General features: G+C 46.4%; 1 protein-coding gene across 1 annotated transcript in view; it reads left to right on the forward strand.

Annotated features, from left to right (window-relative positions):
* CDH5 (cadherin 5) overlaps positions 1 to 15,047 on the forward strand; it is a 48,812-nt gene extending 33,765 nt beyond the window's left edge. The window contains exons 7-12 of the mRNA XM_053271589.1: positions 777 to 1,030; positions 1,902 to 2,032; positions 4,748 to 4,875; positions 7,694 to 7,802; positions 9,145 to 9,390; positions 11,147 to 15,047. Of these exons, the coding sequence (XP_053127564.1) occupies positions 777 to 1,030; positions 1,902 to 2,032; positions 4,748 to 4,875; positions 7,694 to 7,802; positions 9,145 to 9,390; positions 11,147 to 11,655 (1,377 nt within the window). The 3' untranslated portion in view covers positions 11,656 to 15,047. The remainder of the gene's footprint in view (positions 1 to 776; positions 1,031 to 1,901; positions 2,033 to 4,747; positions 4,876 to 7,693; positions 7,803 to 9,144; positions 9,391 to 11,146) is intronic.
* Positions 15,048 to 17,906: the final 2,859 nt, after the last annotated feature.

Consider the following 17,906-nt stretch of genomic DNA (forward strand, 5'->3'; position numbering starts at 1 on the left):
CCGACTGTTGCTTCTTTCTCGGGGAGCAAAGTAGTTAATGACTGTCCAGTCATCCTGTTCACTTTCCCTCCTGTTTGCCAGGTGGGGGCAAACAAGGGACAGAGTGGGAAGAGAGAACGCCCCTGTGTGACTGTGCTGCTTGACAAGCTGACAAGCCTGGGGTGCGACATGGCAACATTCCTGTTTCCGGGCAACTCCATAGCTGTGGAGTTGACAGGAAAGGCGGGGCTGCTGCTCAGAGAGGCAGCCAATGAGAAGCACCAAAGGAATGGAACAGCCACGATCCCAGATGGGTCTGCACCACTGCCTCTATGATTGCGGTTTGAAAATCGACAAAAAAACTGTGGTTATGGCAGTTTCTGGGTTCAGACATACCAGCATCCTGCTTCAGGGAGTAGCCAACTAGGTGCACCTGGGAAGCCCACAAATGAGGAAAAGATAGAAACCACCCCTCCCTTGGTGTTTCCTAGCACCTGGTGTTCAGGGGCATGCCACCTCTGATCCTGATGGTATATAGCTACCAAGGCTAGTAGCCGTTGATAGAGCTAATGCTAATTTCTCCATTTTCTGAGACTTCACAGCACATGGCTCTCACCAAACCACAGATTTGTTTTATTTATTTTTATATTTTTACCCCCCTTTTAAATAAAAACATTCACAAAGTGGCTTACAATTCAAAGTTTAAAGAGTGCAAAAAAAATGTTCATTATATACAGTACTGAGTAGTATATTAATGTGTTTTCACCATGTCATTAGAGATGTTTGTTTTCATGCAGCAATTGGACTTCGAAAAAATATCCAGCTACAGGTTTGACATTGAAGCAACTGATGCTGACATTCACCATGTATACACAAAACTGAAAGGGCCCAAAAGTATTGCAAGCGTGACCATCAACGTTAAAGATGTTGATGAACCTCCTGTCTTTTCCAAGTTGTCATATGTGTTTGAAGTACAAGAAGAAAGCACAGATAAAAATCCAATCGGATCTGTTCATGCAGTTGATCCTGACAGAGCAAAACGGCAAATAAGGTAATATGAAGTTGTACATTTACAGAACATTTTTAATAGGGATGTGCAAATCAATTTGAATCAATTCAACTCAAATCTGGGTGATTCAAATGATTCAAATTAAAATCTAATCACTCCATAAAAGGCAATTAGATTCAAATTTGTAGTGAATTTTCAAAATTTGATTTGAATTCAATCCAAGAGCTGTTTGGCTCTTTTTAAAAACCATTCAGGCTCCCTGCTGGTTTAAAAAGATGCCAGGACAGGGTCAAATTGATTCAAATTCTATTTGAATTTGAATTGAATTTTTGGAATGAAGTCTAATCTGATTCAAATTCAAAACAATTTTTTGGAATTTGATTCAAATTTGAAATGAATTGGAAAAAATTGTTTCATGCACATCTCTAATTTTTAGAAGTCTCCCTGGACCTAGAAGTGTGATTACTAACTATGGTTTGGGATATAATGCAGCATGCAAAGATGGGTTGTAGCCCTAGAATACTCCCCATGAAGCAAAATGCTCTGTTGCAGATGACAAATTAAGTAGCGAGACATTAGCAGTATATGACAGCTTCCTATGTTCCTGCGTATTTTTATTTTAAAAATAATTTAACTTTCTAAAAAATACAATGGATCTGGGTGTCTTTTAGCCTATCAAAATGTTTCGATTGTTTAATCTTATTACCTGATAAGAGGTTGCACCCCTAGCCCTAACATCATAACCATGATACAATACACAATAATTTACTGCAGATCTGAAGAAGAGTGCTCTGATCAGTTTTCACTCTTTAAAAAACTTGATTGGGAATCATTTTGAACATATTAAACCTGGAGGTTAATTCATACAGAACTCCAATTGTTTATAAACACACTACTCTTTTTACACCCACAGATACACTATCATAGGATCCAGTGATTTTGGAATAAGCAACAGAGGATTCATCACTGCCAAGAAGCAACTGGACAGAGAAGAACATTCCTGGCATAATATAACTGTGGTGGCCAATGAACTAGATGGAAACCGTAAGTGTTAACTTGGAGCTGTAGCTCAGTGGTAGAGCTCTGCGTGCAGAAAGTCCCAGGTTCCATTCCTGCCAGCATCTCTAGGTAGGGCTGGGAAAGACTCCTGCCTGAAACCTTGAAGAGCTGCTGCTAGTCGCTGTAGACTATACTGAGCTAATGGACCAATGGTCTGACTCAGTATAAGGCAGCTTTCTATATCCGTCTGTCATTTATAAGTTAGATAAGTGCTGCCCAGCTCTTGCCACCAGCCATCTTAGTCCATTGCCTGTAGTATGTGGAGGTAACCAAATCTTCCTTCTCCACACCAGTTCTCAAATATCCATCAACCATGACAGCAGCACCTTGGGAGCCATGGATGGGGGGCAAGGATCATACAGCAGTGCTGCCATATTTAAAACCAACCACCAAGCAGATGGGCCACACACACAAGGCTCCTTACCACCTGATCCTCCTAAACACAAGTCCTAGAGGAGTAAGAATAATCCTGGGACAAGGGCCCACATTATTGGCTCCACATACATTGTTGTGAGCCTTTCAGTTTCGTGGCAGCACGGCTGTGGATCACACACATGGTTTTCCTGACACTGCTGTGACCTGGGCCCCTTGATAATCATCTGTCTGCTCCTTGGGGGTTGCTGAATAGCAGCCAGTGAGGGCCTCCTTACAGAGCTGTGCAGATATCAAGAGGAACAAATCAAGGCCCATCAAACACCAGGGAAAAGGTTCAGGCAATTGCTCATACACCAGGAGCCAAGCATGTCCATTGCCAGTAAGGACAAACCAGGGGAGGACTGTAGCTGAGTGGCAGAACGTCTGCTTTGCATGCAGAAGGTCCCAGGTTCAATCCCGGGCATCTCCAAGGAAGGCTTGAGAGTAATGGTCAAACCCTGGAAAGCTGCCACCACTCAACGCAAACAATACTGCACTAGACAGACCAATGACCAGTGGCACAGTGAAGGCATAGGTATCCCATGTTCTTACAGACAACCCTCCCGCAGTGGCAGTGGTATGCCCCCTACCCCAGGGACAGTGGCAGTGGCCTCCCTCCTCCCAGTGGCGGTGGCACACTACTGTGCTCCAGCTCCCTCTGACCCTGCGGCAGCTGGGGATGCAAACCGTGCATGCTCTGATTAGGCAGGGTGCATGTGTGCCCTCCTTCCTAGCTGCCTCAGGGTGAGGACCCCAAGTAGCTGGGTAGCAGGCAAGGGCATAATTAGGGCAAGAGGAGACAGTTGTCTGGGGGCCCACTGCCTTGTGGGGGGAGCAGAGGCAAGTCACATGACAGACTCCTCCAGCCACGCACCCGCCCGGGCTTCCTTCAGTTATATTCCGAGAGCCAGCGTGGTGTAGTGGTTAGAGTGCTGGTCTAGGACTGGGGAGACCCGAGTTCAAATCCCCATTCAGCCATGAGTCTTGCTGGGTGACTCTGGGCCAGTCACTTCTCTCTCAGCCTCACCTACTTCACAGGGTTGTTGTGAGGAGAAACTCAAGTATGTAGTACACCGCTCTGGGCTCCTTGGAGGAAGAGCGGGATATAAATGTTGTCGTCATCATCATCATCATCATCATCATCATCATCATCCTCTAAAACTGATGAGTGTGTTAAGAACAGCATCTCTTTCTCTAGTACCATTAAATGACTTGCATCGTCCACAATTTACAAAACCTTTTTAAAAATAATTTAGGGTGATGTTCTATTGTCTCACATAGGAGATATATATATATATATATAAATTTTACTATGCTTTTTGTTACCACGATTCAGCCTCATTTAAGCTTTCTTTACGTCATGAGCTGAGCTTCAGTGGGGGGGGGTGCATTTTAAAATCTCGTCTCTGGGCCCACTCCAACCTTGCTACGAGCGGAGTGCACCACTATGGGTGGGCAGTGCAGTGCGCCCTGGGGAGGAAAAGGCTGGTAGAAGCACAGCGGCAGGCAGCAAAATGTGGTGGCAGCAGGAGTGACGAGCCAACTGGCTGGGGGGGGAGGGGAACGAGGTGGCCCCGAAGGCAGGGCAGGGCATGTTCTTGGGACATGTCTGCCCAATTGTAGCTCTGCCTCTGCCACTGGTATAAGGCAACTTCCTATGTAACACCACCCTACTGCTTAATGTTCCCTGGCGCTGGTAAATTGCTGTAGGACAGTTTGCTGTAGGTCCACCTAGCTCAGAATTGTCTACGCCAATTGGCTGCGGCTTTTCAGCATTTCAGGCAGGAGTCTCTCCTAGCCCTCCCTCGAACTTTTTCAGGCAGCAACATTACTGCGACTTTACTTTGGGAGGGTGGGTGTGCGTTCACATATCGGCCAGATTTACCCCAAAGTCCATGCGATATTTCAGAGAGCACTTCGCACATGATTTGGGTTTTCCCCTCCATATTGGAACATAGCCCGGTTTATGTCCAGGATTTAAAAAATCCTCTTTTTGCATCAGAGTATCCGTTATGCCCAGAACTCACAATAAAGCCTCACGATAAGCCTGCCGTTTGAAAGGCCTCCTAGAGATCCCAGGAACTGAGCCTGAGACCTTCTCCAAGCAAGCAAGTACCCTGCCAGTGAGCTACGATCCCATTTCCATCTTCCACAGTCTCCTAGAGAGAATTTCCAGCTCAGACTCACTGGCCGCGCTTGGGGCACCCAAACAGCACTTGCTTCTACATGCTTTCAGCATGCTGCGTGGCTGATCGATCTGAGATCGTTTTCTTTTTGTTGTTTCAGAAATAGTGCCCCGATTAGAAAGTAACGCCAAAGTTTACATCAAAGTTCTCGATATAAATGACAACGCACCAACACTTGATCTGCCTGTGCAACCTGTTCAGGTCTGTGAGAATGCTGCACCAGGGAAGGTAAGCCCAAGACAAAATTTCTGCTTCCACTTCTCTGCAGCCACACAGCCTTGCAGCCTCTGCCTGCAGAGGCCCCCCACACACACACACACACACGTGCACACATACAATTTCAGTATTTCTCCTCACAGTCTGTATCCTGTGACCAACAGTAGCCTCAAACAAAGAGTGGCGGCCAACCACAAACGTGCAGAAATAGTGAATGTATTGAAGACAACAGGGAAACTCGATACATTTCAAATCAGAAGTCCTCTCCTTCAGGGAGATATGCTGAAATCAGGGATGGCCTGTGGCTTCAATACGAAATGCTGCCGTGCCCCACACCCCCGATGGAGGCCAGCCCCCTCTCAAAATTCTGCACACTTTGCAAGTGGCATGAGGAGGGGGCAGGGGTGGAGATATAATTGGGCAGATGGGTTCAAAGAACCTGAGCTGCCCGGATCCTGAGAACTGGTCCACCCCTCCCTATATCCTTCATTCTCTCCCTCAAGCAGAGCAAGGGAGAGAACAAAGGGAACACCTGGCCAGCAAGGAAGCCAGCTGGGAAATGAACTTAGGAGGGCTGAGCTGGCTCTTCCAGGCACTGGCCACACCCCCTGCATGTGACATCACATGCAGGGGGCATGGCCAGCACACGGAAGGGCCAGCCTGGCCCTCTTGCCTTCATTTCCCAGTTGACCACAAAGCGGACTGGGTGTTTTCTTCACTCTCACACTCTCTTGGAGAACCAAGAGGGATCCGAACTGTCAGTGACTGACCAGGAGAGGGATCTTGGGGTCGTGGTGGACAGCTCGTTGAAAGTGTCGACTCAATGTGCAGTAGCTGTGAAAAAGGCCAATTCTATGCTAAGGATCATTAGGAAGGGGATTGAAAATAAAATGCTAACATTATAATGCCCTTATACAAAACTATGGTGCGGCCACACTTGGAGTACTGCGTACAATTCTGGTCACCACATCTTAAAAAGGACACTGTAGAACTGGAAAGGCTGCAGAGGAGGGCAACCAAGATGATCAAGGGCCTAGAGCACCTTTCTTATGAGGCAAGGCTACAACACCTGGGGCTATTTAGTTTAGAAAAAAGACAACTGCAGGGAGACATGATAGAGGCCTATAAAATCATGCATGGGGTGGAGAAAGTGGGTCATCCCATGAAATTGATTGCCAGGAAATCAACAACCTGGATGGCTTTAAGGGGGGGTTGGATAACTTCATGGAGGAGAGGTCTATCAACTGCTACTAGTCGGAGGGCTATAGGCCACCTCCAGCCTCAGAGGCAGGATGCCTCTGAGTACCAGTTTCAGGGGAGTAACGGCAGGAGAGAGGGCATGCCCTCAGCTCCTGCCTGTGGGCCTTGGGCCAGATCCAGCAGGGCTGTTCTTATGTTCTTAACCAAGAAAACGCCCAGCCTGCTTCATTTTCTGCTGGGAAATGAATTCATTAGGGCCAAGCAGGTCCCTCTGCAGGGGGTATGTCTGCTACATGCAAGGAGTCACTGGGGAAAGCGGCGAACACAAGCCCCCTCCCCTCTAGCTACATTCCTGGGAGGAGGGAAGGTTGCCGGCAGTTCTCCCATAGATATTTTTAGAGTGTGTGAGGCGGGTCTCATGATCAGTGAGACCCGCTTTGTAGGGGTTTGCAGGGAGAGCAGAGCCGGTGGGGGCTGGGAGGATTGGGGCCACGCACAGGGCATACCAGAGAGACCCCCGAGCCAGGAGGCTGCTTTTAAGCTTCCCGGCCGGGGGTCTACTTATGAATAGCCACGGCAACTCACAATCCAAAAAAACAGGTTTGCAGAGTGCTTGCTCCACAAACCCGGTTTAAGGGGTGGGTTACTTGAGCGGGTTACCCGCTCAGGAACCACCAGGCTCACAGCCAAGCCTGATGGTTCACACAGTCTGCAAAAATCGGGCTAGGCTCCCTTAGCCCAATTTTTGCAGACCGTTTGAATAGCCTCTATGTCTACAGACACACCCAGCTCAAGTTCCCCTATAAAGATTTTTCAAGTCAGAAGTCCTCTTCTCTCTTTGTGCTTCTTGCAAGCTTTGTAGGAAGTGTGAGGAGCAAACACAGGGATTTCCAGATGTTAGTGACTACAGCTCCCATAATCCCCAAGCAAAAGCTATTGCAGCTGGGGATGCTGAGAGTTGCAGACAATAACGCCTGGGAATCCCTCTTAGAGGGAATACTGGTGAGGAGAGGCACACCTTTCAAAACTTGCAAAGGTCAGATGGGTACCAAAGAGCTGCTCTAAGGCAACTGTGGGGAGCATCCTGCTGTTGCCCCAGTAATCTGCCACCTGAGTCGATCGCCTCACCTCGCCTTATGAAAGCGCCGCCTCTGACTAGAAGAGCAGCTTGAGAAGTCTCTATGCATTATTTATTTTCAAAAGTAAGCCCCCCTCCACCACCACCACTTGTCCTTGCAAGAACAAGCACTACGCCTCTTACAATGAACAATGAAACACAAACAATCACACACAATATTTTTTAAAAAGCGGCATGAATGCAGCAATAGCGTATGACAAATAATGGTTTCCCTGACTGAGCAATATCGTATTTCCAGGGCCTGGCAAAAACAAGATTTCAGCCGCCATTTGAAAACAGTAAATAAGCAATCGGCAGAAGTGAAGCATTCAGAGACGAGAGCGGCAGTCCTATTGCTTCTGAACCCATCAGTTTTTCAGAAGCAGCTTGCTAGGTAGCATGAGTGAGCCATATGAGAGACTTGTACCCAAAGCCCCCTGGACAGATCTCAAAGCTAGTTGTGGATTCTGGTTTGGGTATTTACTGAAATAAAGCCCTTCTCAACTCCTCTAGGTGGTCACCCTGGTTTCTGCTACGGACGCTGACGAGTTGCCAGTAGACGTGAAATTCAAATATGTCTTGGCTTCTGAAGACAGCAACTTCACTCTGATCGACAATCGTGGTATGTGCCTGCAGATTTCGTGAGGCAGAGTACCAGGAAGCATTGTGGGAATGTCTGCTAACCATGATGCAAATTGGGTTTTCTGTGTCACAAAGAGGGTCCCGGTCTGAATAATTCTTACGCACAAAGTAAACAAAGAATATATTTAAGGACCGCAAGAACAAGGCAGCCAGATATTTGCTTTTCTCCCCCCAGGAGCTGAACCTGTGCCATATGGCTGGCAATCCTGTAAGGCAGCAGGGTCCCCTAGGGGTACTTGAAGGGCTCCCAGGGGGTACATAAAAACAGTCCTGCTGGATCAGACCCAAGGCCCATCTAGTCCAGCATTGAGGGCATGTCCTCTCTCCTACCGTTGCTCCCCTGCAACTGGTACTCAGAGGCATCCTGCCTTTGAGGCTGGAGGTGGCCTATAGCCCTCCGACTAGAAGCCATTGATAGACTTCTCCTCCATGAAGTTATCCAAACCCCTCTTAAAGCCATCCAGGTTGTTGGCTGTCACCACCTCTTGTGGCAGAGAATTCCGTACTCACATGAATAGAAAGCTGCCATATACCGAGTCAGATCTTTCGTTCATCTAGCTCAGTATTGTCTATACAGACTGGCAGCGGCTTCTCCAAGGTTGCAGGCAGGAGTCTCTCTCAGCCCTATCTAGGAGATGCCAGGGAGGGAACTTGGAACCTTCTGCATGCAAGCAGGCAGATGTTCTTCCCAGAGAGCCTCTTCCCAGAGTGGCCCCATCCTCTAAGCGGAATATCTTGCAGTGCTCATGCATGTAACCTCCCATTCAAATGCAGTGCACCCTGCTTAGCAAAGAGGACAAGTCATGCTTGCTACCACAAGACCAGCCCTCCTCAGAGCCCTCCTTCCTCTCCATGCTGCACCTGCCTGATTTGTTCCCCACCTGAGGATCGCCAGCTTGAAGCTGATCTGTCCTCAGTGATGCACCTGCTGGTGGGGCAGGGCTGGCCATGTGCTGAAGCTCAGTGTGCTCCTCCCCTCCCTGCCTGACTGACAGGCTTCACAAAATTAGCACTGAGTACTCTGAGTAAACATGTCCCATTAATTTCAATGGGAGTACGGATGAGTAACTTAGCCTGGATGTGAGCCAGTGCTGTAGCACCCTGTCTCTCTGTCTGTGACATCTGTGTGTGCGTGGGTGCAGTGTTGGTGTCTGTGTGTGTCTCTGTGTCTGCATACACACACTCTAAAAATCTCTATGGGAGAACTTGAGCTGACAGTTTGCAACAGAAGGCACACATTTGTTTAAAATGCTCGGGAATCCTGCTCTAAGGCAATTGTCATTTGAAATTATCACTCCCTAAGACGTCATGCCTTTCCCCAGATAACACAGCGAATGTCACCGTCAAATACGGGCAGTTTGATCGGAAGCTAGTCGATATCCATGAGCTGCTTATCGTCATCTCTGACAATGGCGTACCCCTGAAGAGCAGTACAAACACCCTGACCATTGAGGTCTGCAAGTGTAACGAGGCGGGAGAGTTTTTGTGTGAAAGGGCAGAAAAACAGACCGGGGTCAGCATTGGAGCATTGTTGGCCATCATCTTTGTCTGCACCGTCATGATCATTGGTAATTATTTACATTTCTATCCACTAATACATTCCATATTTGGTTGAGGAGAATGTGGACAAGGGAGAGAGATGGGGGTGGGGTATTCTGTATGGGACATACAGAGATATGTTTTTTCCCCAGATGAATAATTATTTCCCCTATTTAAGAGCAGGGTATTACCTGGGTACAGGTAATAGCTTTTCAGGAAATTTGAAGACAGACAGACTCACTGATATGGCCTAATTCTTTCTGGAAATGTATGAGCAGAATCTTCACCATCTTATATCTATTTCCTGGAGTTGGAAACATTATGATCCTTATGGATGCATAACTGGAGCACCTGTCAGTGAGTGAGAAGTCTGAGGGTGACCAACAGATAAGTCAGTGTTGAAAAAATCTGATGAAAAAAACCTAAGAGGCAAAAAATAAATAAATAAAATCCCCAAACTGTCCCGATGCAAGTCTATGGGGTGAAATATTTGTGACCTCAGAGTGCAGTTAACAGAAAAGACAGTGGGTGGACCCAATGGAACTCTGTGGCAAGGAGGGAAGAAGGAGGGGTTGAACAAAAAGAGCAGGACATTTCTCAGCTTGAAGAATATCACTACTACTTCAATAACTACTTTTCCACAAAGAAATTTGCAAAACGGTTTACATAGAAAAAGAATAATAAGATGGTCCCTTGTCCCCAAAGGGCTCACAGTCAAACTTTAGGTAGACGACAACTATTGGAGGGATGATCTTGCTGGGGTTGAATACAGTGGGTTGCTCTCCTCCTGTTTAATATAAAGAGAATCAATCACCACTTGAAAGGTGCCTCTTTGCACAGTTTCTGCTTCTGAGGAGGAAAGATACCTAAACCTTTCCCCACGCTCAAGCATAAGTGCAGACATTACATGCAGATCTGCAACACTTTGTTTGTTGAAATATATTTGTATACCACCCAATACCTATGTCTCGGGTGGTTTACATACAATATCCATTATGTTTTGTTACGGGTCCATACGTCTTGCCATCTAAGGCAAAAGGGTGCCATGATTTATCCATTGTATATATCTATTGCAAACATACAGTGACATTAAAGCAGCATTCACTAATGGTCAATCTAAATCATAGTGAAGGATTTGAAAAATGTGCATCTCATATTCTTGTCTGACTGTTCCATGCATTCCATGGATCTTTTTCTGGTCCTGGAAGAATATAAGATGACTTTGTTGGCACTATAACCGATGCACATCTAGTCGAGGGGATTCTCCAACTCGGGTCACCATTTGCTGTTGGATTACTAATGCTGTGCGAGTGAAAGAGTGTTCGTTGTACAAGGGGGGAGGGCAGTTTACATCAATTTCCCCTTCCCTCAGCAGGTGACTGTGCCTCCCAGAAATATGTCCCTGAAGGTTGGGGAGCCCTCAGACACATATTTTCAAGAGGCATAGATCACCGCAGGGGAAAACGGGGATTCTCAAAAATCACTCCTCTCCCCTCACAGGACGGAAAACATTCTTTAGCTGGCACATACCATAGGTCTGGATCCTGGCCATTCACTTAGGACTGGTTCTCATGATTCTAAGTTGGGTGGAAGAGCACCCAGCTAAGATTCGGGAGCCATGTGCACTCCCAATCATGGACCAGGAAGTAATTGTGTGGGTGGGGCCATCCTGGACAGACTGTGCAGGCAGCTGACCTCATTTGTTTCACTTCACTACATTTGTTTCACTTTCCCAGCTTGTAATTGATATATGGCTACATTTGTTTGCAATTGTTTTGCCTGCAGTCGTTTTGCTGCTAATAGCCTGGAAGAAGAGGCATGAGAAAGATCTGAACATTCTCAAGAAGAATGTGGCTGAGATTCACGAGCAACTGGTGGCTTATGATGAAGAAGGCGGCGGTGAAATGGACACCACAAGTTACGATGTGTCAGTCCTCAACTCCGTCCGCCAGAGCGCCATGACATCACCTCGGATCACCCTGAAGGACAGACCCTGTGTGTATTCCCAGGTCCAAAAGCCACCAGGAAATGGTCTTTCTGGCACTGGAGAAATGGCCCTTGTGATTGAAATGAAAAAAGATGAAGCCGACAACGATGGGGATTTGCTGCCATACGACACTCTCCACCTCTATGGTTACGAAGGCACCGAGTCCATTGCCGAATCTCTAAGCTCTTTGGGATCAAGATCTTCAGACTCGGATATCGATTATGATTTTCTGAATGACTGGGGTCCCAGGTTCAAAATGCTAGCAGAGCTTTATGGATTGGATCCCCATGAAGAGCTCATGTATTGAGTTTGGTCAACAGCAAATTTCCTTATGCTGAAAGACTGCCAATTCAGAAGGCAGAACAAGCAGGTCTTCATGCATTTTTAGAACTGGTTTGGGTGGCCGGGATCTTAGAAATGAAGCATGAAAACCCGTGGCATTGTGGGAGGAAATGTTTCTCCTTGCATGGAAATCCATTTAAATCGGCAGCCTTGATTTTCATGTGCTTGGTGCTTGGGTTTCTCTACTCTGTGAGTAGCCCAGCGAGTTTTATTGTCAGCCACAATCCCTTATCAAATTCATAGGAACATAGGAAATTGCCTCATACTGAGTCAGATCATTAGTCCATCTAGCTCATTATTGTCTACACAGGCTGGCAGCGGCTTCTCCAAGGTTACAGACAAGAGTCTCTCTCAGTCCTATCTTGGAGATGCCAGGGAGGGAATTTGAGACTTCTGCACGCAAGCTCTTCCCAGGGTGGCCCCATCCCCTAAGGGGAACATGTTACAGTGCTCGCATGTAGTCTCCCATTCAAATGCAAACCAGGGCAGACCTTGCTTAGCAAAAGGGACAGTTCATGCTTGCTACCACAAAACCAGCTCTCCTCCCATTCAGTGTTGCTGCATCCCTGTGGCAGGTTCCCAATTTACACATGGAGAAATGCTACTGAGAGACAGGATTTTGCCAGCTAACCAATTGCAGGTCAGTTTTGAATCCAAGTACAGGCCTTTCATATCCAAACAAAATATTCTACCCACCCCAGGCCACCTCCTTACACACTCATATCCCCTTCCATATATGCACAACCACCCCGCCATTTGCTACTGAAGCAGAAAGGGGCAGAAATAAATTGACTAGCAAGCCAAAGGTTGCCAATTTGAATCCCCGCTTGTATGTTTCCCAGACTATGTTTCCCAGACTTTGGGAAACACCTATACCGGGCAGCAACAATATAAGAAGATGCTGAAAGGCATCATCTCATCCTGTGCTGGAGAAGGTAATGGTAAACCCCTTCGGTATTCTACCAAAGACAACCACAGGGCTCTGTGGTTACCAGGAGTTGACACACTGACTCGATGGCACAACTTTACCTTTAATTTGCTGTCATAGTTGCCCTCTTTGCCTGGGTTTCCCTGGCCCTTGTTTATACCTCAGGCGTCCTGTATTTCAGTATTTAAATCAGAGGTTCTCAAGCAGGGGTTCCCAGAAGTTGTTGGACTAAAACTCCCATCATCCCCAGCCACAGTGGTCAAATGCCATTGAGAACCCCTACACGACAGGATCCTGTTATGACTTTTGAAAAAGTGTGCCATGTCTTAAGGCTCACATGTATGCCAATGGCAACATCAAGTGATGACCTGACATAAATCCTGGGAGCGGGGTCTTCCACCGGGGTTTCTAGCTGACAGGCTTCAGGGCTTTAACCAACCTGTGCCATCAACCCTTCATTTTTCAGACGTAGGCTGTTTACATTGAACTCTAGATTTCAAGGCTGCTGACCCCCACCCCCCCAAGGGCCAGTCACCTTCCCCTAGGCCAGAGTTTCTCAATGTGTGGGTCCCCAGATGTAATTGGACTTCAACTCCCATAATTCCAAACCAAAGGCCACTGGGGCTGGGGATTATGGGAGTTGAAGTCCAATAACATCTGGGGACCCACACGTTGAGAAACCCTGCCCTAGGCCCTATAAAGCAACACAGCTTTCGTTTTGGACTATGCTACCTGCCTCTGGTCCCATCATGTTGACAGGTAGCTTCCCCGCCTCTGAAATTCAACAGCCAGTGGCCTAACCCTCACTAAATCCCAACATCTGCATGTTTGAATCCACCATCATACACACACACACACAACCCCCCGAAATACTTATTTTGCTTGCTAGAGGAAACATACTATGTTATTTGGAGAACCATGACTCTTGCCTAACCAAGATTTTTTCCTTCAGTTGCTAGAATCCCTGTCCCTTCAATTAAATCAGCTTCCACCACTAAATACTTGAAGGAAGGAGAATTTCCTGGCCTTAAGATGGGAGGAAAGCTGGTCTTGTGGTAAAGGTTTCAACTCCTGGCGACCACAGAGCCCTGTGTTTTTCTTTTGGTAGAATACAGGAGGGGTTTACCATTGCTTCCTCTCGCACAGTAGGAGATGATGTCTTTCAGCATCTTCCTTAGCGTTGCTGCCCGATAGAGGTGTTTCCCATAGTCTGGGAAAACATACCAGCGGGGATTCAAACCAGAAACCTTCTACTTGTTAGTCAAGCATTTCCCCACTGTGCCACTTAAGGTAAAGTAAGCATAAATCTTCCCCTTTGCTAAGCAGGGTCCACCCTAATTTGCATTTGAATGGGAGACTACACTGTAAGATATTCTCCTTAGGGGATGGAGCTACTCTGGGACAAGCAGAAGTTCAAGGTTCCAAGTTCCCTCCCTGGCAGCATCTCCTAGGTAGGGCTGAGAGAGTCTCCTACCTGTGACCTTGGAGAAGCCGCTGCCCACCAATATTAACGCTAGATGGACAAAAGGTCTGGTTCAGTCTAAGGCAGCTTCCTATGTACGTTTCACTTTGTTGCAATATGTTCATTTCTTTTTTGCATACAGGCTAAACTTTTATTTGTAAAAGAAAAAAAGATAAAAAGAAAACCAACTATAGTTAAAGAAATTCAATTGCTTCAGGGAACTTTTCATAGAAAAGCCTCATGAACTGTGAAACTGCCTTTATTCTTTTATTCTTTTTCTCTCTCTCTTCCAAGTACTGTAAACAGAGGGGTATTTGGCCCTTCCGAATTGAAATAGCATATCCATTGCCAATTTTGACTGTTCCAAAAGTATAGCAGGCCCTTCCCAGATGTCCATGATTCTTTTCCTAATTTTGTACACTATTAAATAGCCAGAACCAACTCCAGGTTTCACAGGTGGGCCGCTTGATTCACTTCACCAGAACACAAAGTCTGTGGGCACAGAGGTAGCTTTTTTAGGCAAGCATCCATAAACCACTTACTTTGGAGTAGCCCTGTTGGCTTCAGCAACATCACATCAGCAGAACCGTAATCTTATTCACTAACCTGCAAAATCCAACCTGTGCCTATCAATATGGTTCTACTACAGAATGTATTCCTTTAAAAAAAAAAAAAAAAACCTACTAATAAAGATATTCCTATGTGATTAATTAACGTTTGCGGTTTAACCAGCGGGATTAACTATAATATTATTTAGAGCAATTGTAATGCTTTTTGTAAACGATAGCCAGTTTTTGTTTTTTTAATATCCTATGATCCCTGTTTGTGTAATCTGTTTAAATTGAAGCTATCCTGCCGGCCTTAATTTCTAATGTACATCAATGGTTTTTCCACAGGATACTTTCATTGTTTATTTATGTACTATTTGTTGTTGTTTTAACCAACATAAAAATATAATTGCATTTTTTTTTCCGCTCATCCAAAAGATACTCATTTACGCTTCGAAATAACCCTATCTGGACTCATCAAAAACTCCATTGAGCACGTTTGCATCATTCCAGGGGTGTCGCTATAATTGAGCAGATGGGTTAAAAGAACCCAGGCCCATGAGCGTCTGAGGGGTCCCCAGCTCCACTCCTCCCAATTTTCTTGCTTATATCCTTCGCTCCGAGGGGCCTCCGGGGAGAGGTGTGAACACAGGCCCCCTCTCCCCTAGCTGTGCCTCTGCATCTTTCCAAGCAGGTCCAGAAGTCCTGTCCCAGTGAATCTCTGGCCCATCAGTCATCTTGTTACCCGTGCTCGTCATGCTTAGTGCATCAAAGTATGTGGAACTAAGTAGGAGAGGTGAGGCAGCCGTCAGGAGCAATAACACAGTAACACAAGGGGAAGGTACAGCAGGAGGGACTCCAATGGATGTTGAAGCTGACTCCTCTAAAAAAGAGACTTTTGTTATACACTCCTGCTTTATCGTTGAATGAGTGCAAACCCCACTTCAAACACTTAGGGTGTCTGTCTGAAGAGGCAATTGCCCTAAACATGGATGTGCCCATTTCCATGGGGTGCCCCAACTCTTCAGACAGGCAACCTAAGCATGAAGACTGTGGGCGGCAAGATGGCCGACGTGCCAGAAACACACCGGGTTAGCGGGGGGCAGGGGACTTCCAGACTCCCTTTGAACGATGTCAGTATGTTCAGTGGAGTTTTTGTCAAACATCTGGATAGGACCAATGCTTAAATTGCTTTATAGCAGGGTTTAACATTAGGAAGCACAAAGCTGACCTGTGGCAGAGACAGTTAATGAATCCATAGATAGGGGTGTGTGTGTGTGTGTGTGTGTGTGTGTGTGTGTGTGTGTGTGTGTTTTCGTTCTGAGCTGGTTTTAGTGTACTAGAATACCTTTGGGGGGAAATGGTTTGGGCATTCTTTACAAAATACGTCAATCATTTCAAACAGCAGCCTCATGGCTGCCTTCACTTTTACTGCTTAGCAATCCATGACTGTAATACTCTGCACACTTACTTAAGAGTAAGTCCCATTGAATGCAGAAGGTTTTACCTCTGAGTAAACATGCATAGGCTCCTGCTGCCTGCTGCTCACTCTCTTTAAAACAACTTTCATACCGAATACTTTTGCTTCTCGGGGAATTGCATTTAAAAATATTTTTAACGATATGTTGCTATCTCTCCCTGCCCCCACGCAGGTGATTTTTTTTGTTCCATTCTTAAAGGTGTCTACCAAGAATAAATTTTTCCCCTCTACTAATGTCCATGGCCTAGGGAGTGAAACGTTTATTTGGCAAAGATTGTTCTTTACATAGAGATGCTTTATGAAATAATTGCTAACAGCTGGTATCTTTGTCAAACAAATTAGCAGGGAACAGCTGCTGAATTGTGCTACACCCCTGGGCACCTTTCACAGTCATCAGCAGGTGAACTGACCTATTTCCCCCCCACCCCCCTTTAAAAGTGCAAATGAGAATCTATATTCCAGGGGATGCAGAACACCTGAGAAAGATCGCATCAGACTGGTACAGCACATGTACACGGTACTGGGGCCCTTCACACAATATCCATGGATATGAACGTGTGAAGGGAAAATGGGATTCTGCTCATTGGCCCTGCTCCACCAACTGCCAAACCTTCTTTGGAACATCAATATATAACAGTTATCATACTTAGCTTTTGTATACCCAACTCCAGTGTTCAAAAAACTTATGGGATTAAGCCAGTCTTGCAGTAGAGAACAGGAATTGTCCCCATTGTTAAGCAGGGTTCGCCTTACATAGGAACTTAGGAAGCTGCCATATACTGAGTCAGACCATTGGTCTATCTAGCTCAGTATTGTCTACCCAGACTGGCAGCGGCTTCTCCAAGGTTGCAGGCAGGAATCTCTCTCAGCCCTATCTTGGAGAAGCCAGAGAGGGAACTTGGAACCAGAGCGGCTCCATCCCCTGAGGGGAAGATCTTAACAGTGTTCACATGTGGTCTCCCATTCAAATGCAACCAGGGTGGACCCTGCTTAGCTAAAGGGACAAGTCATGGTCACAAGACCAGCTCTCCTCTTGCTCTTTGATTTGCATTTGGATGGGAAACTATATGTGAGCATTGTAAGATATTCGCTTTAGGGGATAGGACTGTAGCTTAGTGGCAGAGCGCCTGCTTTGCAAGTAGAAGGTCCCAGGTTCAATCCCTGGCAGCATCTCCAGTAGAGAGGAGAACTGGTCTTGTGGTAGCAAGCATGACTTGTCCCCTTAGCTAAGCAGGGTCCATCCTGGTCGCATATGAATGGGAGACTTGATGTATGAGCACTGAAGATCTTCCCCTCGGGGGCCAGAGCTGCTCTGGGAAGAGCATCTAGGTTCCAAGTTGCCTCCTTGGCATCTCCAAGATAGGGCTGAGAGAGATTCCTGCCTGCAAACTTGGAGAAGCCTCTGCCAGTCTGTGAAGACAATACTGAGCTAGATGGACCAATGGTCTGACTCAGTATATGGCAGCTTCCTATGTTAGTCCTGGGAAAGACCCTGCTTGAAACCCTGGAGAGCCATTGCCAGTCAGTGTAGACAATACTGAGCTTGATAGACCACTGGTCTGACCTGGTATAATAGCAATAGCAATAGCACTTACATTTATATACCGCTCTATAACTGGAAGCTCTCTAAGCGGTTTACAATGGAATAAGGGGACAGTCATGGAATGTGTGGATCGGTAACTGGTTGAAGGACAGGAAACCGAGGATAGGAATAAATGGACAGTTTTCACAATGGAGGGAAGTAGGAAGTGGAGTCCCCCAGGGATCGGTACTGGGACCAGTGCTCTTTAACAGGTTC

The sequence above is a fragment of the Hemicordylus capensis genome, chromosome 9 (assembly GCF_027244095.1).
Source record: "Hemicordylus capensis ecotype Gifberg chromosome 9, rHemCap1.1.pri, whole genome shotgun sequence".
In the NCBI taxonomy this organism is placed as follows: Eukaryota; Metazoa; Chordata; class Lepidosauria; order Squamata; family Cordylidae; genus Hemicordylus; species Hemicordylus capensis.